Here is a 24147-nt window from a genome sequence, read left to right as displayed (position 1 = left end):
TCCTTCAGCATTTTGTGGACATGGAGTTCAAGATGCCTGTTTTCCTCTATATATCATGTACCGCCCTATAATATTCAATCTTTACACATTACAAATTGAATTCCAATTGCCACTTTTGTGCCCATAGAATCAGCCTAGCACTTTCTTCCTCAATATCAATCACTCCGTCTGCCTTGGTATCATTGGGCCATCTAAATCTTGGCTACCTGTTTTCAGGTCTGCATCATTCAGAGGCGTCATTGAAAGTTAAGGGCTCATTTTATACTGACCATTACCTGCGACTTTCTGCCACTGAGCTAACTTTCCACTTTTCCTTGAATCCCATGGGCTTTTATTTCCTTGATAAACCTGCCTTGCCAGAAAATGTCAAGTAACTTGTCAAAATCTATCATACATCATCAAATAATTTCACCTCATCAATACACTTTATTTTCTCCAAATAAAAAATAGTCAAACCCTTAACCTGTTGGAAACACAGAATTGAATATTTTATTTATATAGCACATTTTAAACACAACGGAATGTTGCTCCAAAGGGCTTTACATCAATTAATCAAAAAATACACACACAAATTAACAAACACAAAAGACTAGACACTGGACAAGAGAGTCATCTCACAGAATAATAATGGGTTGGAGAAACACAAGGGCAGCGACAAGTTGCCTAAACACACTGGCACAGCCGACTCAACCCCATGCGCTACAAACCCACACTATCTGGGCGGACGTTGCAGCTTCCTAGACAACCATGACAAAAGCGAGGCCAAGACTTTTATCTGATGTCAGGGGAATCAATACAAACTCGAAGCTTATCATCATTTTTTTTAAACTGTGGCCATTATAATGAGTGGCAGTATAAAAAAAATGAGATAACACTCTTGGAGACTGGGTAAAACACAAAACACTTTAGACTAAACACAATTTAGACTTTAGACTCAAAAGATTATATAAAATGAATTAAATGACAAGCTAAACTAAATTTATTATACATAAAACACTCAGTTGCAATTATGCAAAAAGATGAAAAAAATCGGTGCCACCATTACTTCGACTAGAAACCAATACCAGCATTAGAGAGTTGAAAAACCGCAGCAGCCCTTGGTAACTCAAGGAAGGAGTCTCTCCGTTCACCTTCCCTCACGCCTGAGGTAATAGTATAGGCGCCACCGTGCCCCATAGGCACTCACATTACCACCAGCTCCTACAACAGGAACATCCCAGCAGCGTGGAGAAAAATCTGCCACCAGAAGCAAACTGCTGGAGAAACTCAGTAGGGCAAGCAGTATCTGTGGGGGAGAAAATTGTCAATGTGGATACAAGATCTTGACCCAAGTTATCAACAATTCCTCGAGTTCCTCCAGCAGCTTGTTTTTTGCCACCTTTGTTCTTTGTTTTCCAGCCTGTCAATTCCTTCTCAAATTCTTGGAGTTCATAATAAGATCACTTAAAATAGTTCCAATCCAATGTGTATTGGGCAACCTTACTCAACCTCTCCTCATTGCACAACATGTTTTTTTTCCCCCCGCCAAGTACACACACACCAGCAATCTAAACTACTATAACAGCGCTTTATTGCAAAAAAGAATTTACAGGATACATGCATCCATTATTTGCTGTATATCTATTAACTGACAGGCCAGCAGCTTCCCTCACATACTGATAAATGTTCTAGAACTTTCTTTCTGAATATTATTGAAATATTATTCTTCAATATAAACCGTAAAGCATTTAAACTATTTGGTCTTATGGCTTGGAGTTTTTCACCAGTTTAGAAATATCTGCAACATCTGATGGCAAGGCTGCAACATTTCCAAGGTATTACGCTGGATAAAAGCTCTTTTCTTGGTGCAAATTCAAATCCTAATAGTAAGCCTATAATGACAATGCAAATTGACTTGAATTGTGAAGTATTTTAAAGCTCGCCTGTTAAAATAAGTCTTGTAGAAAAAGCTGACAAAGCCTCCTAAGGCATTGCAAAGTCATGGAACTTGTGGGAACTTTGAAAATTTCATAAATAGTTCATTTTTTTAGGATGATGTTCTTTGGCTGCTGTACATCAGACACAAAGGAACCAGAACTCAACCTTTTTCCATAGCTAAAAATTTCTAAAATGTTTCCTGTTTCTTCAATGAATAGCACAGATTCACTGGAATGATGTCCAAGATTATGGCTACAAAGAGAGAATTAATGTTTTGAAACAGTCTCATTGGAGAAGACAAGGCAAAAATGGAAATTTGTTACTGCATCATAACATTAATGTTTTTAAAAATGGATCAGGATAAATTGTATCCTTCAGCAGGGACGCAGATGAGGAGTCTTCAATCCAAAATTGGTTCTGGGAGAATGCGAAGGAAGATGAAAAATTTATCTCCAGCTAAGTGGTTGTTGGAAAATGAAAAAAGAACCTTTGCTCCAGGGAATGTTAAAACAGAGACTGTTTTATCTTCTAAGGGAGAACTGGACAAACACATTCAACAACAAGGTCGTGGGGAAAGAGTAACGCAGAAAGACTGGCTTTGGATTGTTTCAGCAAAGAGACAATGTGCACACAATTGGTCAAATGGGGTCTCCTTCTATGCTGTGTTTCTTGAGTTCATTAATTTGACAAATAACAAAATGCACAGTATTGAACAAAGAGAAGTCTATTATTCTCATTTGTAGACTATGGCGAGCAGAAAGAAGAAAAGAGACAATTTAAGTGCAAGTTCCTTTTGGCTTAATTTGCAGCTAAATATTTGCTTTCTACATTTTGTAATTGTTATCCAAGTACAGTGAGCCATGCAATCGACATGACAATGTACTAAATACCGCAAGATAGTTTAAAAGTAAATTACTTGATTCATCTTTAGCACCTACAGGGAACAATGCTCATATCATTTTCAAATGTGTAGTTACAAATCTCATTAATATTTACCTCAGCATTTTACATGAGCTTGCTTATTAATGGATCACTGGTGTCACACATTCTGAATAGTTATAAATACCTGAAGTAGTCTCATCTTGTCAGGATGGCTCCCAAGGACAGATACAGCTGCTGTGCAGAAATGGTTGGGAGAGGTGAAATGCTTGGCTACAGTGAGTTCAAGTTCAAGTTTAGCCCCACAAACAGAGCACAGATGTTTGACAAAATGGTCACCCAATCTGCATTTGGTCTCACCAATGTGGAGAAGGTCACACTAAATACACCAAATGCAGTAGATTAGGTTGGAAGAAGTGCAAGGAAGGTCTGTTTCTGGCAGTGGTTCTCAACTGTTTTCTTTCCAATCACATGCTACCTATGCCAATAGGTGCTCTGTGCTTAGTAAGGGATTACTTAAGGTGGCATGTAGTTGGCAAAAAAAAAAGGTTGGAACCACTGGTTTACAGCCATGGATGGAGGGGAAGGTAGGGACAAGTTTTGCGCTTTCTGTTTTTACATCAGGAAGTGTCTAAGCAGGTAGAAGGTTTGGTGGGGAGGGAGAGTGGATGACAGAATCATAGAGACTTATCCCTGTAGCTGGGGTGGCCGGATCACTCTAAAGTTGGCAAAAGTGTCAAAGGATAATGTGATGGGAGGCTGGTACAGTAGAAAGTTTGGACCAGATGGAGTCGTCCTTGGGGTGGGGGCAATGGAATTAAGGCACGTATGAGAAATGGAGATATGGGTGTGGACATTATCAATGACAATGGGGGAAATCCAAGTTTATTAATAAGAAAGGACCTTACTCCTGGAGTGGAATACATACCCATACACCATGTGAGCCCTGATGTTTGCAGATTTCCCTTTCAATTCAAGGAAAACCTCGAAGATTAATACTGTTCCTTCCATATATGCTCTCTGCGTGGATTTTCTACCTTTCCTAACTCTTCCTGTAACTAGCTTACAAGATCTACAGAACAGCTAAAAGCATCATCTAATGTCAAGAACTAGTTTGACAGAAGTTAGCTTAATCTGTCTCAGATATGTTAACATGAATTATAATTGGTATATACTTACTGGAATGAAAAGACAACAGCAACCCCAGCAAGAAAGATCATCGGAAGGAGACAGTATCCCAGGACACTGGCCACACAGCCATACGAGACCCCTGTGACACTCATCAAGTTCAGCAGTGTGTGAATTGCCAGACATCCAAAGACACTAATTCCATAAACATAGCCAAATTGTACTTTACCAGCCTGTAATAGGAAGTGGAGATAAATTATTCATTAAGCTGACCTGAGATATATTTAAATTAGCCTGTTGAACTGAAGGATGTTAAATTTGAACTGTGAGAAACAGGAAACAATGTAAAAAAAAGTCCTCTTCTGTACCCAGGGCAGATTTGATGGGATAAAACTCTACTTTTTTTTGATTGACAAAATGAGCAAATGAATAGAACAATGGCAAATGAACTTCAATGAGAGTGTAAAAGTGCAACAGAGAGATGATCTGAACTCGTCCCCAAATAATTAATGATTGCAGAGATTATTGGAGTCATTTAAACACCCGTCTTCAAACAGAAATAAAACAGATGCTGAGAATCCAATCTCTGGCACTATTCCCAATTTTATTTTCCTTTCATCTGCATTTTGCCTTGAGAAAGGAAGTTAGAAATGCCCAATATGTTACAGAAGCATAGAGCACAGAGGATGCCTTTCAATTCAATGTTCCTGTTGTGCAAGAGCTAGTCAATTAATCCCATGCACCTGCTATTTCCTTATTGGCCTGACAATGATTTTCTTTTCAACTTTAGGTGGAATTTCCTTTTTAATGTTTCAATGAATCCATTTCCACCATCTTTTCAGATAATGCACATCACAAAAATTACAATGGGACAACAGTGAAGAGTAAATGAAAACTTACTTCAACAATGAATAATAAAATCATAGAAACTCATATGTTCACTTACATGTCTGTAATTTGATGACAAATGTAAATCTAGATATCTTCTCTAAGCACATCAAAATGTTCTGTAACCTTGAGAAAATCCATCAAATCATTGTTTTACTTTTCTATGCAGAAACGCACCAATTTGTTCCATTTTCCTGAGAGCAGCTAGAAGTTCAGGCACCGGTTTTATAAATATGAAATTCAGAATTCTTTACTCGAGGGCAGGCTTAACCAAGGTTTCATTTAAATTTAACATGAACAATACAGGTGGCTAACCTTTTATCCAGAATTCCGAAAACCAGCAACCTCCAAAAACATGGACTGATACATCCCTCGCTCAACTCCCATGTACCCGATCATGTTCTGTGTCGATAATTTGCAGTACCATCACCCAGAAGTGGCCCTTCATGGCACGTGCCATCACTAATTAGTACAATTATCACTTTATAAGAGCAACTTCTTATTGGGAGCCATCGCCGATTAGTGCTATCATTACTTTATAAGAGCCCCTTCCCTGTCAAGCGTCATTGCCACCTGCCCTCCCAGTCAATATTACAGTCGGAAGCCTCTGTAAAGCGTATGATCATGACAAAGAGAGTTGCAGAGTCCCCTATGGGTAGCAGTGAGATGCAGAAAAGGAAGTGTCTCTCATTATCGATTGTGCAGAAGGTGAAGTTACTGCGGAGGCTTGATAGTGGCATATCTGTATGTTGTTTAAAGGAAGATTATAGTGTGGGATCATCCACCATATAAGATTTGAGGAAAAGAAAGAATGGTTGTTGAAGTTTTACAGTGAGAGTGAAAACTTTGCATAAGGCAAAAAAAAGATAATGAACAAATGCTTATTGAGTGGGCGTGACAACGAAGAAGTAAGCGCGTGCCACTGACTGGTCTGCCTGTAATGAAACAAACTTAAAAATTCCACAAAGAACTGAACCTTGAGGGCGAGTGTGAATATTCACATGGTTGGCTGCAAAAATTTAAGAAGTGTCACAGGATAAAGTATCTTAAAATCTATGGTGAAAATGCTTCTGCAGATTATGCACTTGTTAATGTATGGAGAAATGTAACTGAAGCAATATTAAAACATGCTTGGCATAGACTTTGGCCATCAACAACGTTCGATGAAAATGAGCCTACAGGTTGTGACAGAGTATATAGAGCTACATAGATATGTTTTTTGGGAGATAAATTGGGAAAAGTTTGTTAGAGTAGGTTTCATACAAACACTTTAAAACATATCTTATTTGAAATACTGGACCTCTGCCCCATGCTAGATATATCGGCTACACAACTTTTGTAAGAGCTTTGAAGAGTACTCAAGACCATCAATGGATTGTTGTTTACAAAAGGCAACAGATGAAAGAGCATGTTGGAGCCACTAGTGTCTGGAGGAGAGCTTGCTGTTGTAAGAGGGTCATATGGTTTTTGCAAGCAGAAAGAGTCAAACAGGCTTTCTCTCAGTCAGGGGGGGTGAGAGAGAGAGAGAGAGAGAGAGAGAGAGAGAGAGAGAGAGAGAGAGAGAGAGAGAGAGAGATCACTTGACAGCATTACAGACAGCAGAAATAGCTGGGACTGGAACAGGACAAGCTGGCAAGCCCGTTTGGAAATTGGCCTGGTCAAAGCCCTTGTGGTTCATGCAAGAGGAGAGGACTAGCTGTCTAATGTTTCACTCGAAATAAGAGAAACAAAAAGAAAATCTGTGATGACCTGAAAGAAAGAGGTTATCATCTGGAGAACCCTGAAGGGGCAAGTTTCATCAACAAGACAATGGAGTGGCTGATGGAAGTACATCAGTTGTGGATGTCCTGGAACAACAAATCTCTCTCAAAAAACTGACAAGAACCTTCCTGAGTGATACCATTTATCTTTCAAGCACCAAAGCTTGGTGAACTTTATAAATGTTAAATTCTGTTCACAGTATAAGAATTGCCTGCAACCAGTGAACTTGGAGAAATGAGAAGTGAGATTGGACTGTGAACCAAAGAACTTTTCTGAACTTACACACACATTACATACATGTGCACTTAGAATTAGAAGGGAGTTAAGTTAGGCTAAGTAAGTCAATAGAATTAAGTTAAAGTTTGATTCTATTTTTATGCTTAAAGATAATTAAAATAACCTTTTGTTTAAGTAACCATTTGTCTTGGTGAATAGCTATTGCTGCTGGGTTTATGGGCCCTCTGGGCTCGTAAAAAGGTGAAGACTTTGAAGGTTTTCGTGTCATTAATGAGAGGATGGTTATAATACACTCCACAACAGTACTTATAATTTTTGGGGGTTTTTTTGGCTCCTTAGGTATATAAAGATTTGTATAAGAGGGTTATGGGAGGGAGTAGGAGAATGGGAGGGAGTAGGAGAATGGGAGGGTTAAACTGTATTAGTAATATTTTAGTGTACCTTTTGTAAAAAAAATTGATGTATTATTAATAAATAAAGTTTACAAAAAAATTAATGAGAGGAGGATGATCATTAACCTCATTGCCTATGCCAAGTGTTCCAGCAGAAAATCTAAGCACCTTAGAGGCAGCTGACATGAAGAAGACCTGAACATTGACCTGTTGTGCATTCCTTGAGTTATGGGCAAATTGCTGAAATGGTTTAACATACTGATAAGCACGAGGAGAGTCGTGATGAGGACGAAGACACTGTGTGCACAGGTGAAAAAAATGCCCATTGATGATGTGGTTAAAACATGTGATCAATTAATTGGTGGGATGGAACAACATTCATTTATCAGTGATTATGGCTGTTTAGTCAATGAAAGAGAGACTGCTTAGACAGAAACCTCTCTTAATTAAACAGATGACACTGGAAGAAGTCTTTAAAAAGAGTTCATTCTGATATATTTGAACTGTAATGTGCATTTACTGAATTTGCACTGTTTGAGATGTCTGTTGAAGTTCTTTAAAATATAAAAAAAAACCATGCTAGCAATATTATGGTTTTTCATGGTCTTTATTTATCTAAATTAATTTAACACCCCACACCCACTGTTTTGTGCAATTTTTGAAACATCACATTTGCTTAAAGGGAACACAATTTTAAAATGATTCCAAAATCTGGAAGATTCCAAACAATGGGAGGTGTCTTGTCCTGATGATTCTGGATAAAAGTTTAGGCACCTGAATCTTATTTCTACATTTGTGACACTGTAATGTGTGGGCAGCTCCCACCACCTGATGGCGCTGCTGTGCTCCTGTTCGGAGGACACCCTACCTGCTAATCAAAGTCAAAGACTCACCCCAAGCCATCAAGATGACCCTTGCGATTGGCCCGCCTAAATCACCAGGTGCTGCAGTCCAGGCAGCCTGCCCAGACTCAGTCCTGACCACCCAATTAGCCCAGGTGAATCACTTCAGCTGACCCTGCACTCGGTTTTGAGCCATTGGCCACAGAAACCAACAGGGCCCAGCCTGCCCTGAGTGATTGGCCCCCCAGTACTGCCTGCAGAACTATAAAGGACCATGTGCCCCTTTGTTCTGCCTCTTTGGACTTCTTGTGCCATGTAAGTAGCACCTTTCACACTGAGTTGGGGTGAGTCCTGAAGTCAGGTAGCAAGAGCCATGTCTGTAACAGTCAAGGGGTGGGGGCACGTAGTAGCATCTTGATCCTGACTGTTGAATGTGTAGGTCCATGTAATTTTCCCCCAGTCTTCTGTCAGTTCCTCCCTTGTTATCTGAAGTGTTTATTTATCCCTTGAGTATTGTGTGTGTATGTGTGTAAAGGTTTGCCTAGCAGATTGACCTTGTTGCCCTGTTTGCATCCCCAAAATAAATGTGTGCTTTGTACCTCAACTTTGGTCTGGTTAACCTGTGGGACCAACATGAAACTGAACAACAGACACATTACTTCACTTTGTTTTTTGCCTTACTAAATTACATTGTAGAATTTTAAAGATGTATCTTTGCTTTTCCATTCCATTTAGATGCTATGCTCCCTCCTTATTCTTTTATACTAAACTACATTTATCCACATTTTAGCATGTTTTAATTATATCAACGTTGTGTAAATTTATTATTGCTACCTTGCATTTTGTTACAGCTCTCCTCTGCATTGACTTCACCAAAGTTTGGTGTCACCTATGAATTTAGAAATTATATTTAGGAGTTTTTTGGAATACAAATGGTTTGTATAAATAGTGACCAATGTTTAACAATAATCATACATTGCATTTATTTCAATGTTTCATAGTTTCACACAACATGGGAGGTAGTTTAGTCCTTTAAGTTTGTCAGAAATTAGTTACTTTCTGATGATGAGTTACCTGTTTCAACTCATTCCTTATTTCATAGAACACCATAACACAGTACATGCCCTTTGGTCCTCGATGTTGTACCAACCTTTATATTCCTGCTTAAAAATAAAACATTCCCTATCTCATAAACCTCTATTTTGCTTTCATCCATGTGCCTATCTAAAAATCATTTAAATGCCCCTATTGATCCAGCGTCCACCATCACCATTTGAGAAACCAACAACTCTGAGTTTTAAAAATGTTTTTTAACCCTGATGTCTCCCCTAAACTTTCCTCCCTTCTCTTTGTACAGATGTCCTCTTGTGCTTGCTACTCCTACCATGGGGAAAAAGGTACTGGCTGACTACCTTATCTATGCCTCTCAGTATCCTGTAGACTTCTATTAAGTCTCCTCCCATCCTTCTATTCTCCAAAGAGAAAAGCCCTAGCTCTGCTAACCTTTCCTCAGCAGACTGATGTATTCTCAGTTTTCAAAAGACTGCAACATCCTGGTAAATCTTCTCTGTAGCCATTTCATAGCTTCCACATCCTTTCTATAATGAGGTGATCAGAACTAATATTCCAAGAGAAAAGATTTGAGGAGCTGCAACATGACCTCTTGACTCTTGAACTCAGTCCCCCAACTAATGAACTCCAACATCCTATAGGCTTTCTTAACTATTCTATTAACTTATGCAGCAATCTTGAGAGATGTATGGATTTGGACCTCAGGGTCTTTGTATTCTTCCATACTGTTAAGTATCCGACCATTAACTTTGTACTCAGCAAGTTTCATCTTCCAAAATGAATCACCTCACAATATCCAGTGTACTCCCCATTCTGATACTTTACACTTGACTCCACATATTTGGGAGACTACATGATTCCTTACCAAATGCCTCCGGAAATCCATGAATGTTAGTTTTGAAATTGATATTAATAATGAATCACTAATGCTCATCATAGAGTAATACAGTGTAGAATCAGGCCTTGCAACCACAAAGTCCATGCTGATCATCAGGCATCCACTTAGACCAATCCTATTCTAATTCCATGTTATTTGCCCCACATTTCCATCAAATTCCTTCAGATTCTATCACTCACCTACAAACTAGGACCAATGAACTTATCCCAACCCATGAAAAAGTCACACTGTCATCAGATCAAGCCAAATTCTAACCAAACAGCATGGCAGTAACTCTATTAGATCTGTCACTGTGCCATCTCACATATTCAGTTATGAGCTTTTAAAATCCAAGACAGCATGGCTGCAGGACTTCTTGCTTGCAATTGGGCAGGCTAGAACAATCCCCACAACAGGCAAAAAAACTGACTGCCTGAAAGGCCCCAACTTAGCTGTCTGTTAAACCTACCAAAATTATAAACATTTCTGGATTCAGAAATATTCAAAAACAATGAAAAAAACACAATTCTTAAATGATACCATAAATTGAAACTGTCTCTGCACCAGATTAAATTCAGAGCTGCGTCGATAAGTGAATAGTTTAATTGCCACCCATGCTTAATGCAAGAATGAACCCAACATCAAGGGATAGACAGGAGCAATGGATGTGTCTCAGGCAATAAGTTTAGGACATCTGCTTTCACACTGGAATCATGAATATGTTGATTTTTAAGGAAGTCAATGCAACAAGTTTCACATTCCCTGGCTCATTCCAGTCTTTTGAAAACTGAGAATACATCAGACTGCTAAAATGTAAATAAATATGCTACCTTTTTGCAAATTTGGAGCCCATATATGCAAACTTTGGGAGTAAATTTGTAAAAATGTACTTCCAGCCTCTTGAGACCTGTGTTAATCTTCCCTAAAACAGCTATATAAATACTGTGGGATCCCATTATGTGAACCGATCCTTCGAGCAAACTAGGAACCGTTTTTTTAATTTTCTATTCTTCATACAACTATATATCTCATTTATACTTTTCATATAAGTTTTTGTGCGAGGAGGTATAGGGAGGGAGGGACTATTGTAATTTTAATAACTTAATCATTACTGTTTTATTTAAATGTTTATTAATTATATGTAAGGAAAAAAATTGGATAAAATATCAGAAAAAAACTGCTAAAGTGTGACGATTTGGAATCCATGCTGAATATTTTCTGATTTCTTTCTCAATTTACTGGTTAAATCTTTGATAATGGACTCTATCATTCCTACCACTATGATAAACCCAATTTGTCTAAAGATCCTTTGTATTGTTTAAATTTGCCTCTTAAATATGAGAATCTTGCTCTTGAATGATTTCCCCCTTGCTATTATCCTAGTTTCTAATATTTTAAATATTATAAGATGTACATCATCAACAGATAAACAAAGTGTTTATTTCAACTTGCTCTTAAGTCCACTAGGAATGCAAAACACACTTTTTTAGTACCAACATCAAATATAATATCAGGGATAATTTCTTGCTGCTGGTGTGAAGCCTTGCAGACCAGCTTTGCATTTCAAGAAATTGCAAACGTTTTGTTTAAACTTTGCTATCCATTAATTATACTGAGCAGGAAGTGTAAACAGAACACTTTCAATTTCCTGACAGGCACAGCCAATGTCTGCCACCTGTGGTGAAGGTCCAATGTGCCTTCCTAAGCCTGATCTCATACAACTTCATGTTGTGCAGGACATTAGTGTGGGAAAGTGTTTGTATTCCTCATTCTAACACAATCATTCATAAACACATTTTGAAAATGCCACTTACTCCAAATGTAATAAAATAGATTTTTAAAAATATAATGGAGGATATGCCTTTTTCTCTTTTTGAAAATGATGATCATAAAACATAGGAGCAGGAATAGACTATTCAGCCCACTGAGTCTGCCCCACAATTTAATCATGAACTGATCCATTTCCCCTCTCAGCCCCACTGTCCAGCCTTCTCCTTATAATTTTTGAAGCCCTGACTAATCAAGAAACTATCAATCTCTGTTTTAAATACACCCAATGTCCTGTGACAACAAATTCTACAGACTTACCACCTCTACCTGAAGAAATTCTGATGCATCTATTCTAAGAGACACCCTTCAAACCTGAAGTTGTGTCCTTTTGTCCTGGACTCTCTCATCAGGGGAAAACAACAGTTCTACATTTATTCTGTCCAAGCCTTTCAATATTCAAAATATTTTAATGACACCCCCCCCCCCTTCATTCTCCTAAATTCCAATGAATACAGGCCAAGAGCTGTCATACGCTCCTCATGATAAACCATTCATTCCCAGAATCAGCCTAGTGAACTCCTATGAACCCTCTCCTACATCAGACCAAAAGTTATTTTAAACATTTTAAAAATATTTAGCCTGTCATTATGAATAACATTAGTTTCAAATCAATCATCTTTTATGTGTGAAATAACCTCAAGCAAACAGTGATATTTCTAAGAAAATAAAAAAGAATCTGCTGACTTTCCTGATACAGGAAATTAAATACATAATATGCAAGAAAAACACGAGAAAGTAAATTGAATATTTTGTTGTAAAATCCATCATGCTGTAATTTTAAACGCACCAGCAACAATGTGGCTCCAAATGTCAAACAGAAGACTATTGGTCCAGCCAGATCAGTCTCATTCATAATGCTGCCATCTGCTGGTTTCATTGGATTCAGAACTGTTAATGTTTTTTGCCAGATGTGATCAAAATTGATCCCAATCTCTGTGAAGAAAACCATGTGGTTTAGGATTCACAAAAATGATTGATTCTTTGCTTCTGTCATTTCAAAAGAATGGTCCTCTTATCTTGTAAGTCATGTCCCCTTGTTCAAGATTGCGACTATTGGAAATATCCCAGCACCTAACTTGTCATGTCCCCCTTAGGATCTCATTTGCTTCAATAAGATCATCCCTCATTCTTTTAAACCAGAAAAATACTGATTTTTTTTTGGTTGTTCCTGATTCTCTCAACATAGGAATTAATTGAATCCATTTATTATGGACCTACAAAACGATACATCATTTCCTAAAAAAGGAAAACAGAAATGTACAGGCCATTCCCAGAATGGCCAATACCCTGAAACTCCAGCACCCTAGCAATAAAGGCTAATACGCCATGTGCTAGCATAAATGGTTGCCGTCATTGCACACTGATTTCTTTTATACACTATTAAGTTACAAACATGCTAAAGAAGGGCTTAGTTTCAAAATGTTAACCTTCCCTTCTCTCCAGTTATGGAACTCCTGTGAGTTTCCACAATTTTTCTTTTTCACTTTCAATTATTTTAAGAGTTTTTTTAAACTTAATTTTGTGTTCTCAGCAAAATGGAAAAAAAAATTAAAATAATTCCAAAGTATACTTAATGGAAAAAAATATTTACCTTTTTTTTTTTACGCATTCAACACACATTATATGCTTTTTTACAAACCAGGTAACCTTCCGTGTGTTATCTCTGTATGTGTGCTATACCAGAACATTTTTACATGCTGAATATAAAATTGAAGTTATTGGTTCTACATTAAAATTTATTTTTAATCACTTGAATGGAATTATCGAAAAAAATGCTGAAGTCCAAGTCCATATGACAATAATCACATTGTAGTAGCCCTTCGCAGCCCCCTCAGGGTGCCTCAAAGTGAAGGACAAACACAAGGATCCAGCAGGCTGCACGAGGCCCTCAGTGCTGCCCTCCAATTGGCCACAGCTAAAGGAGCCCAACTGGCCTATCAAGGAAAGTGGATCATAAATGCATCAATCAGTGCTGAAGGGGTTTCGACCACTCCCCTCATCTTGAGAATAAAAGCAGGCCTCTAAGCCCAATAAAGCTCAATGTTAACTACACTCAACTGGGGTTCATGTCATTTTTTTTCTGGGAACAACGTGTTATTTCTGAGTTAACCTGCAAGCAGCTATAACCTATCCTGCGCTATTGGATCCACAGAGCCATAGCTTGTAGGAGCTGGCTACAACATTGTTTACTCATCTTCTTTATTATCATCCATCAGCCCTTTGAATTCTTCAAAGTTGGATTCTTGTTCACTGTCTTCATTAAAATGTTAGGATAGCCTGCAACCATTCTTCTGTTACTATAGTCAGTATTGACACATCATTGCTCTTACTGCTTTCATCATCAGTATATACTATGCCAGCTTTTCTGAATCCACTGCGTATAGTTTCTAGTGTTATCTTATATCATGCTCTAGCAACCCATTCACAAACTTCAGTATAGGTTGCTCTTTTCAAGCATCCAGATGGGCTGAACTCATGAATGCCGTTCTGCATCCATACCCTCCCATTCTGATCTGATAAATATCTTGAATGGATGATTTATGCCAATATCAAGTGGCTGCAATTTATATGCCAGCCCACCCAGAATTACTGCAAATGTGGGCGCCAACAGAATTTATTGTCTTTTGTGCTGAATTCTCTTTGAGGGCTGCCATGAAATCGAATTTGAGGAACGATTTCTTTGAGAAAAAACAGCCTGGACTTGCCCTGTTACACCTTTCCACCCAGTTTCATAAAATTGGAGTCCAAGCAACCTTTCTTGATACAGTGAACAATCACAGTATTTGGCAGATTTTCTTGCAGCAATGTTACTCTTTTCAATTTAGCGTCACTTGCAGTGCAGCCAAGGACTATAGTAAAGCACGACTTTTCATGTCCGGTGGTAGTTATGGCCACAGTTTATGATCCAGAAACAGCTACAGTTGTTGTGGTGGGGAGGTCACAGGCCATTGGGACTTCATCCATGTTAATGACATCCACAGGCGTGACTCTAATCATAAATTTCATTGGTGACAAAGTGGTGAAAATTGATGTTTTTTTTTTGTTCCCAATTGTCTGCAAATCACAGACCTACAGTTGCTCTGATTCTTACTGACAATCTGTTTCGCTTTGGTAACCCTTCTTGAAATCCGGGATGCCTCTTTTACATGCCAATGGCCTCATTTTTATCTGAATGGCAACTGTGGATACACCTGATTTTGGGGCACATGCGCATTTTCACGGATTAATCTTCTCAAGCTCATCTTTCTCTTTCCTCCACATATTACTTGGGAAGTGTAGCATGTTTTTTCAATGGGAACATTGCGGTAACGTTGCACAAACTGCAATTAGATAAATGACTAATTAATTTGCATTCTGGTGATTTGTTTAGGGAGATTTGATTTTTAAAAAAAACACAGATATATTTCCAGTCAGTTTTAAATAGTTCAACCGTCTTACATGTCCAGATAATTCCATCTGTTTAATTGACTATTTGAATGTTAACATCAATATTATTACATTAGTACATTCCAGCTTGGACTATCGATCCAGGTGGCAACACTTCTCACAGTACAGTTTATTATACCAAAGTTCTTCTACAAAGTTTAAAGTACCATGATGAGCAGATACCTGTATCAATGACTCGGCTATAATTCTCCAATATTCATGCACAACTTAGAAAAGAGATCTTTGAAACCACTAAAGTCAAATACTGTCTGAAATTCCACCATGATCCTTGTGAAAATACTTCCTTTAATAAGACTTGCATGAACATTTTAATCTTATTTTGAATTGGAGTACGTGGTCTAGATTCTTCTGTTTATGACCATGCATGTTACAGAAATGTATGAAATTGTCCAAGACCTTCGGTCAAGTTTTAAACATTTTTTCAAAGCACAGTATCTCTGCAAGAGGTAACCCACATAAATGATTAATTAGGATCCTCAGTGGTAAATTTGAATTTATAATGCCCTTTTGGACAATTTTTCCTTGTGCTTTTGCTGGATATCAGTCATGATAGAACTGCCAGATACATAATTTGATTTCAAATAATATGTGAATGGTTCTTGCAGGATAAAGGTATCCTTCATGAAAAGTTCTTTAGATCAAATATACTATTCATGAAAAGTAGTTTGAGCTATAATGTTCTTCCCTTGAGCAATAAATGGGAAAATGTATTAAAAAAAGTATGATTTATTTTACCAAAGGATATGACCGGCAAAATATATAGGCAAGAATTGTGCTTGGAACAGCACCACCTGCAGAATACAAATTGTATGTCTGTGGATCTTGTAAAGTAATTTTCTTGGACCATCTATTGATAATTAATCTGATGAAGGATTAGGCACACTTAATTAGGAAAAGATGTAAACTAGATTGCTTTAGGCTTCATTCCACTCCTTCATGGTGTGATTCCAATTCATGTTCTTAGAGAGACTTAAAATATTTAGGCTGTGAATGGTCAGTTAAAGTTGCCATAATACAACCAGAATCCTGAAATGGTTTATATAATGAAAACTGAATTTTGTATCACTGACTTATCAAAGTTTAGGACAAAGAGGATGCCAGACATCAAACACATGAAATTCTTTAAAGTTTAAAGGGATCACTCTTATACCTACAATATTGCAACTAAAGATGGAATGGTAGCTTTTTATCTGGCCATCACCTTTTGGTTAATATATTGTGACGATAGATGTATAGACACACAATTTGTAAAATTGGTGATTTTGTGTGGAGAATACACCAGGAACCTTGTAACACTTGAAGAATGCAATGATCCAATTCCAAATGTTAAAATCTTGAAGGATTACCTTCCAAAAGTGGTGGCTCATCATCGATGTCTCCATATATTGCTGATGGGCTGAATGGAGTGTAGATCTCAGATGGCTGTAAGATATGTCCTGCATAGAGTTGAGAAGTCTGCGTCATTGCTGAAGGAATAAATATTTTTGGCTGTGGATGACCATCCTCAAACTCACTGCTAGACAAACACAAGGGAGAAACAGTCAATACTATGAAACAGCTTCAAATACCTGTGATAATTTATTTAGAAGGCAAACAGTTTTAAAAAGAAATACCAAATTAAGATGCAATTTATTGGTGGATTGTAAAGATGATAATACCCTAGAAAACAGGATGGAAAATGCAACAGAATTAGAATTTATTGTCATGAACAAGTCATGAAATTTAGTGTAGTGCGGCAGCTTCATAGTGCTGTGGTGGTCAGGTTGGGTGTGCATGCGCAAGTATTGTTGCACCTCCGATTTCATTCCCTAATCTATTGCCATTCAGATAATTATCTGTTGTCCCGCTCTTGCATGAAAATTAATAAACAGACATTTATCCACACCATACTGAATCTACCATACAGTTATCCACTCAGTCAACATGTCCCAAATACTCAGGAGTCTCTCTGCACTTTTTCACAGTTCACACTCCCACACAGCTCTGCATCATCTGAAAACTTGTAGATCTTACATTTAGTCCTCTTATCTAAATCATTTAATATACAATTATGAACAGCTGTGGTCCAAACATTGAACACTCTGTACCTCAAGTCACTGCCTACCACATGGAAAAGGATATGTTTATTCCTACACTTCATTTCCTGTCTGCTAACCAGTTCTATAGTCATGTCACTAAATGACCACCAATCCAATATGATGTAATTTTGCATTCTAATGGAAGCTCATCAAATGATTTTGGAAAATACATATATACTACCAATCTAACCAGTTACATCCTCAGAAAATTTCAGTAAATTTGTCAAGCAGGATTTTTGCAAATCTATGTTGACTTTGGTTGATCCTGTCAGTTTTCTAAATACTTTATTACATTTTGAATAATGGATTATTTTCCCCATTACTGATATCAGTCAAAAAGGTGTTTTTTTTTAAAAGACAGGAGGTCTAGCTACTGTAACAGATACAAAGTCCATGGAATGAGGGAAAATGACCACCAATGTTGGATCCATTTCCTTAAGTATGCCAGTTCTTGCATTGAGTCCCCTTTTCTACTTTATTTTATTTATGTGTTCCTGCATGGCATAGATCCTATCTCTATCCAGGTGTAACCACAATGTTTTAAAATCAGACGATATCAGACCATTGGTCATCTTAATGGCTTGTTTTCAAGAATGACGACAAGCCTTGTTGCGCAACCTGTTTTAACACTTGAATTTGGACAGGTTGACAAAAGCATTGCAGATGTAGTTTCATGGCATTGCTTTTGCTCAAATGTCTGCTCTGTTCGGTCTGATTCACAATTAAGACCATGAAGTGGACAGCTATTTTGCTTTACTTGTGCAGAATCAACACAACGTGAAGATTTCTTACTGGTCTATTTAACAGCTGAATTTAGTGTTAACGGTGCATTTAGAATTTTTAAAAAATCCTAATAGCATTACAAAGCATTAAAAGGTTAACAAGACCTTGTAGGAGAAAACAACTTCCTCTTGGTGATAATAAGATTGATTGCATTCTTTATAGAATTTATAGACGCTACCTCCTATATTGAAGAGTAAAAATGACATGACTAAGTATTGGTGGACAGAACAAACTTGAAAGAGAGTCTAGATTTACTGCTAGTGAATTATTCAAAGGTTAACTTTTGAATGTTGCGAAGCAAACATTGGTACTAATATCCAAAAATAATTTGAAGGAGACCGACAGGTTTTTTTTTTTGTTGTCTTTTTTTTTGTTTTGTTGTTCTAAACATTGGTACTAATATCCTGAAATTAGTTATGATTCCCTCAGAATCAGCAGACTATTCAACAGTTCTGGCACATTTATTACCATAAAGTAGCACAGATAGACCCCTTCTTATAATGTCCCAGCATACAATATCTCAAAGTTACCTTTTTTTTCGGCAAAATCTCACGTTATTTTCCCCAATTTCAACTTAGAATAATTTAAATTTGTACTGCGAGTCCAGAAACAGAACCTTCTCACAAGTAAGAGTCTACCTGTATTTCTTAAATACATTTGGCATCCATTCCTGAAATTACACAGGGCTATTTTCTGGTGCATTGCAGGTTTCTAATCAAGATGAGCAATTTTCACCAGGCTATTAAAAAATAAGTCAAGGCACTGAAGATCATTTCTGGACTGAAAATGGTGAACTCATCTTAAATTTTGGTTGAGCCATATGAATTCATATGGCTGCACATGGCTCCACTTTTCATTTTATAGAGGCATGAGGGAGTAGAAAATAGAAGTCTGAAGATTACCCATTTAAAAAAAAATTGATACTACACAGTAACAGGCCTTCTGGCCCACGAGTCCATGCTTCCCAGTTACATCCATGTGAGCAACTCATCTACCAACTTCATACCTCTTTGAAGGGTGAGAGGAATCCAGAGCACTGGGTAATGGGAGAACATACAAACTCCTTACAGACAGTGCCAGATTAGAACCCGGGTTGCTGGCACTATAATAGCATTGCACTGAGTGCTACGCTAAACATGCTATAGAAGCTCTTTAAGAGGATCCCTAAGGTTTTAACAGGACATAACTGGAGAAGATGGAAAGGTGTCAGATGGACATGCTAAATACATGATATAGTAATGCACGCACATCAACATCCACTTCTAAAATTTATTTCCTTTAACTTCACAACAGTATCATATGTTCATTCTTGTGACCAAAGACAAATTTTGACCCCATTATTTCCATTTATATTTTTGGGGTAGACTATAGTTTGCATAAATTAGCTAACCTGCTTGAAGTGGCATCCTCTTGGTTGTTGATGTCATAATTTGATTGATAAAAATCTGGATTAAATTGTTCGAAGCCAGACATTCTGAAAAAAATCTGGAAAACCATAATATAATTAATCTTCCATGCAAAATCAAGGGAAAAAATGCGCTCCTTTCCCTCCCCCTTCCTCCCTCCTCTTCTCTCCTTCTCTGCCCATCTTTTCATTTGGACACCTGCCTGTTTTTGTTTAGACCTGGCAAGGGGTCAAGACCAAACATTAATTCTCTTTTATTTCTGTGGCTGCTGCATGACCTGCTGAGTTTCTACAGCACTTTTGTGTATTGCTATCAACTGCACGTTCTCCTGTTCAGGTAAAGTTTCAAGTTCTTGACTGATGGAGAATCCTCAGAGCTGGAGATGGAAATCGATCATATAATTTATTACAATTTTGGATACTCTCCTATTAATTTTAAAAGGCTAGCTAGCTTCAATTGGCCTCACCACTGAATGTGAACTGAAACAAATATGCACTAAAAGTATTGGATGATGAGCTGCAAGTTCATGATCTACCCTCATCCTGAGTGATACACCATAAATATACTAGGTTGGTTGCTGCATCTAATGTTTGATGGGTGATAAAAACAGGTTGTTCTGCATGGTGAGAGAAAACATTAAGATAGGGTATAATCCCATTTTGGATACAGATTCCGGGAATCTGGGGGTCAAGGGCAAGAGGGCAAACTTGCCTACAACCAACAGTAAAAGCATACTGTTACATTTTACTCTTATCACAAATATAATGAGGGGTAAATTTAAAAAGAAATCAGTCAAGACTCAAACAATAAACATTTTAGGCTTTCTGAAATGCCCTCCTCGATGGGAGAGAAGATGTGAGGCTTTCATGTGGCAGACAAAATAGAAATAATAGTTTCTCAGATTGCATTTTTTTTTTTAACCTGTAGGTCTCATTTTTTTTTTAATTTTATTTTTGATTTTACAGACTCGTGCTTTATAAACAAAAGTTTATAAACAAAATATAGATCAGTCATCCCCTTTTATAGAACACTTTATATCGTCTTCTTTTCCCCTTCCCCCTCCCACCCCAAATTAACAAAAAAAAACATACATTAACTACTGAGAATAATAATATAAATACATTAGAACAACAAAACAAAAAAAAAGACAACAAAAGAAAAAAAACCTGTAGGTCTCCTTCAAATTATTTTTGGTCAGTTTTTCTTCCACAGGCAACTTAATTGAATGAAGAAGACACCCATTTCATCAAGGCTGAAGCTCATCAGAGCAACTAGACACATCTGGGGAGGAACAAAAATCTTGGGAAGGAGGATTTGAATTTTAGACCATAAATTGTTTCTGTCTCCATAAATGATACATGACCGAGTAAATTTTGCCTATATTTTTGTTCTAACTTTTGGTTGGTAGCATCCATAGTTGAAAAGGGGGAAAAAAATTACAAAAAAAATTAGATCACCAAATATCTCACTTGGATTTTCTTTGAAATAAAATGTCTGATATGACATTTCTTAAGCCCTCCCCAGTTACGGTATCAACATTCCCAACTGTGCAAACAAATTCTCATCAACTTATCAGTTTTCTTAATTTTTTTTATATATGGAAACTCTATTCGCCACTCTTTAACCTTAATTCATGCGAATACAGCCCTGCAGAATACAAGTAGTGATTATTCAACAAATCATGGATAGTTTGTGAAAAATTCTTCATAATAATGCAAAAAGCATTTTGAGCTTCAAGCCTTATAGAAACATATAGGATTATGAAGGGTATGGATAGGATAGATGAGGGAAGGTTTTTTGAGCTGGCCGGGGAAACTAAAACGAGAGGACACAGTCTCAAGATTCGGGGGAGTAGATCAGAACAATCACAGTATGGCTACAGTACAGAACTTGTCCTTTCCTTACTGGCTCTATGCAACAACAGTGCAGCTGGTGCCACTTGCCTGCTCTCTCTCCATATTCCTGAAATTGTTTCCTATCAGATACTTATCCAGCTTCCTTTAGAATGCATTTTCACAAGTACCAACTGCTCATTGGGTCAACAAAATCCTTGTCACTTTTGCTTTATAACCTTCATTCTATCTTATCTAGTTCTTGATCCTTTGCAAATGAGAATAGTTTGCATCTACTCTGAATATACCCTCCCTAATTTTAAATGTCTGTTAGTTCTCTTCCCCCCACCCCCAACTTCTCACTTCTAAGAAAAAAACAGCTTTTCCAATCATAGACCCTCATCCTGGAAACTTGTTCATAAACCTTTTCTGTAACCATGAATTCATTATGTGCCTGCTTTTGACCCATTTCCCTTTGTACCTTTGTTTATAAAAAGTAATCAATATTTGATTTACAATTAACAATTAATGTAATATCAGAGACATTTACCTATACTACCATTTCTGTGCAAGGACTGACCCCAATCTTCAAAATAGATTATACCCCTACTTCCAGTCTTCAAGCTGTGCAGTCTTTCATCATCTACTTTATCAGTTTTTGTTAATGTGCTGCAAGGAGTAATTTATTTACCTACAAGAATATTTTCCAGATTTCAGTGAGAATAAGACCACTGGGGAGAAATTCATGTGACCATAGGAAAAAGATTCAAAATCCATAGAGCCAATGCCCAAGTTAAGATCAAATTCAGGTCTTTGTCAGATAAGGACACCAGTTGCTATGCCAGCATTCTATGATATTGTAGTGGCAGCTACACTGCTACTGAAAGAACACACAACCAGATGGGTTGAGCTCAATGAGAAGAACTGATTTATTGCAAGCTGCTGGGCTGGACTTGTACTCTAGCCCAGATCTGGCTGAAAACTGCGCTGGGGGGCACTGACGTTACCCGGGCATCACGTGGTTCCCCCAGCGCAGGCTTCTGACCCTGTGCTGAGATGGTGAAACCCCCGACGGCACCATTTTGGCCAGCGGCCCCGCCGCGTAGATTCAGTCAACTGCCTGAGGCACATTTGCTGGTGAGGGCCACATCACACATTGTAGAAATGTAGAAAGTTGTGTTTGTACGATTGTGGTGTACACCACCAGCCTACTGCAGGGGGTCACCTCTGTACCTGCAGGAGTGTAAGGGGACAGGACATCACCTGGCCGGCTGTCAAGCCCCACTTGGTCGGGTGTCAATCACCCTCCAGGATATAAGCCTGCGCCGGCAGCCAAAGCCAGAGTTGCTGCAGCCACAGCCAGCTTGGCTCTGTGGAAGTCTTTGTGGATTAAAGCCTGTTGTACAGTCTTTACCTTGTGTGTGTCTAATTCTGTCTAACAGTGCACCACAACGATAGGTCAGCATGAGCTTTACTCAGTCAAGAAGCTAAAGAACAGGTTATATCATTAAAGAACAAATCTCCTAGACAGGAATCAATTCTTAATTCTTCTACGAACCCCAGGGTCCAGATATCCTGATGCCTGCCTGAATCTTTAAGACAATAGTTCTTACTCACTACTGTAGCACCCAGGTAGCCCTCCTGGGACCCAGGTGCGATTAGTGGGGCAAAGGTGCCTCCAGCACCTTTTAAGCTGAGGGGGAATACCCCCAATAAATTGCCAACTGGCAATTTAAGGGGGCTCCTTCCCCCACAATGATACGTTAAGTGATGCGTCACACAAACAAGTCTCCCCCTTCCTCCCCACCAGCTGTCAGTCTTCCTCCCACTGTCAATCGCGCTTCCCCCTCCAATCTGCAGCAGTTGACCCCTCTGCCACCGCGGCAGCCGATCCCCTCTCCCCCGTGGCAGCGACTCCTCTCCTCTCCCCCGCAGCAGCAACCCCTCTCCTCTCTACCCCACGACATTGACCTCTCCCTCCCCGATTGTGGCCCCCGACTCTCCACTGCATCGACCCCTCCCCCCCCATCACTGCAGACACTTCAGCCATGGTTTCCCTGTGACGCCAGAGCATAAGCGCTAACATAACAGGAATAACCTGATCAGCCATTTTGCTGTGCAAGCTGCCTGTCAACATGTCCTGGGCAAGTTTAACTGGGTTCCCTGACGACATCTGAGGTAGGGCAGGGACCCAGTTGACTCTAGACCCTCTGAGCTGCCTTATGAGTGGGGCACTAACCAGGAAAATTGTCCTGTTAACTCCACTTTACAAAGCAGTTTGGAGGACCTCAGTTTTCTTCAGGCTGACTTCCAGGCCAAACATTTTGGCAGTTTCCGCAAAGCAGGACGTCAAGCGCTGAAGAGCTGGCTCTGAATGGGCAACTAAAGCGGCATCATCTGCAAAGAGTAGTTCTCGGACAAGTTTCTCTTGTGTCTTGGTGTGAGCTTGCAGGCGCCTCAGATTGAAGAGACTGCCATCCGTGCGGTACCGGATGTAAACAGCGTCTTCATTGTTGGGGTCTTTCATGGCTTGGTTCAGCATCATGCTGAAGAAGATTGAAAAGAGGGTTGGTGCGAGAACACAGCCTTGCTTCACGCCATTGTTAATGGAGAAGGGTTCAGAGAGCTCATTGCTGTATCTGACCCGACCTTGTTGGTTTTTGTGCAGTTGGATAATCATGTTGAGGAACTTTGGGGGACATCCGATGCGCTCAAGTATTTGCCAAAGCCCTTTCCTGCTCACGGTGTCGAAGGCTTTGGTGAGGTCAACAAAGGTGAT

The 24147-nt window shown here is 38.6% G+C and overlaps 1 protein-coding gene across 5 annotated transcripts in view; it reads right to left on the bottom strand.

Annotated features, from left to right (window-relative positions):
• Positions 1–24147, bottom strand: part of LOC138757456 (protein YIPF5-like) — a 44213-nt gene that overhangs the window by 8480 nt on the left and 11586 nt on the right. For 2 of the 5 annotated variants that reach the window (XM_069924753.1, XM_069924754.1), the window contains exons 2-5: positions 19521–19615; positions 16616–16785; positions 12610–12755; positions 3976–4157 (exon numbers count right to left, since the gene is read on the bottom strand). In XM_069924753.1, the coding sequence (XP_069780854.1) occupies positions 3976–4157; positions 12610–12755; positions 16616–16785; positions 19521–19603 (581 nt within the window). In that variant the 5' untranslated portion in view covers positions 19604–19615. Of the gene's footprint in view, positions 1–2983; positions 3034–3975; positions 4158–12609; positions 12756–16615; positions 16786–19520; positions 19616–24147 lie in introns of all 5 variants that reach the window. The other 3 variants (XM_069924756.1, XM_069924755.1, XM_069924757.1) reach the window with 3 other exon arrangements.

Source organism: Narcine bancroftii, chromosome 3 (assembly GCF_036971445.1).
Source record: "Narcine bancroftii isolate sNarBan1 chromosome 3, sNarBan1.hap1, whole genome shotgun sequence".
NCBI lineage: Eukaryota > Metazoa > Chordata > Chondrichthyes > Torpediniformes > Narcinidae > Narcine > Narcine bancroftii.
This window is presented reverse-complemented; position numbering and strand designations above follow the sequence as displayed.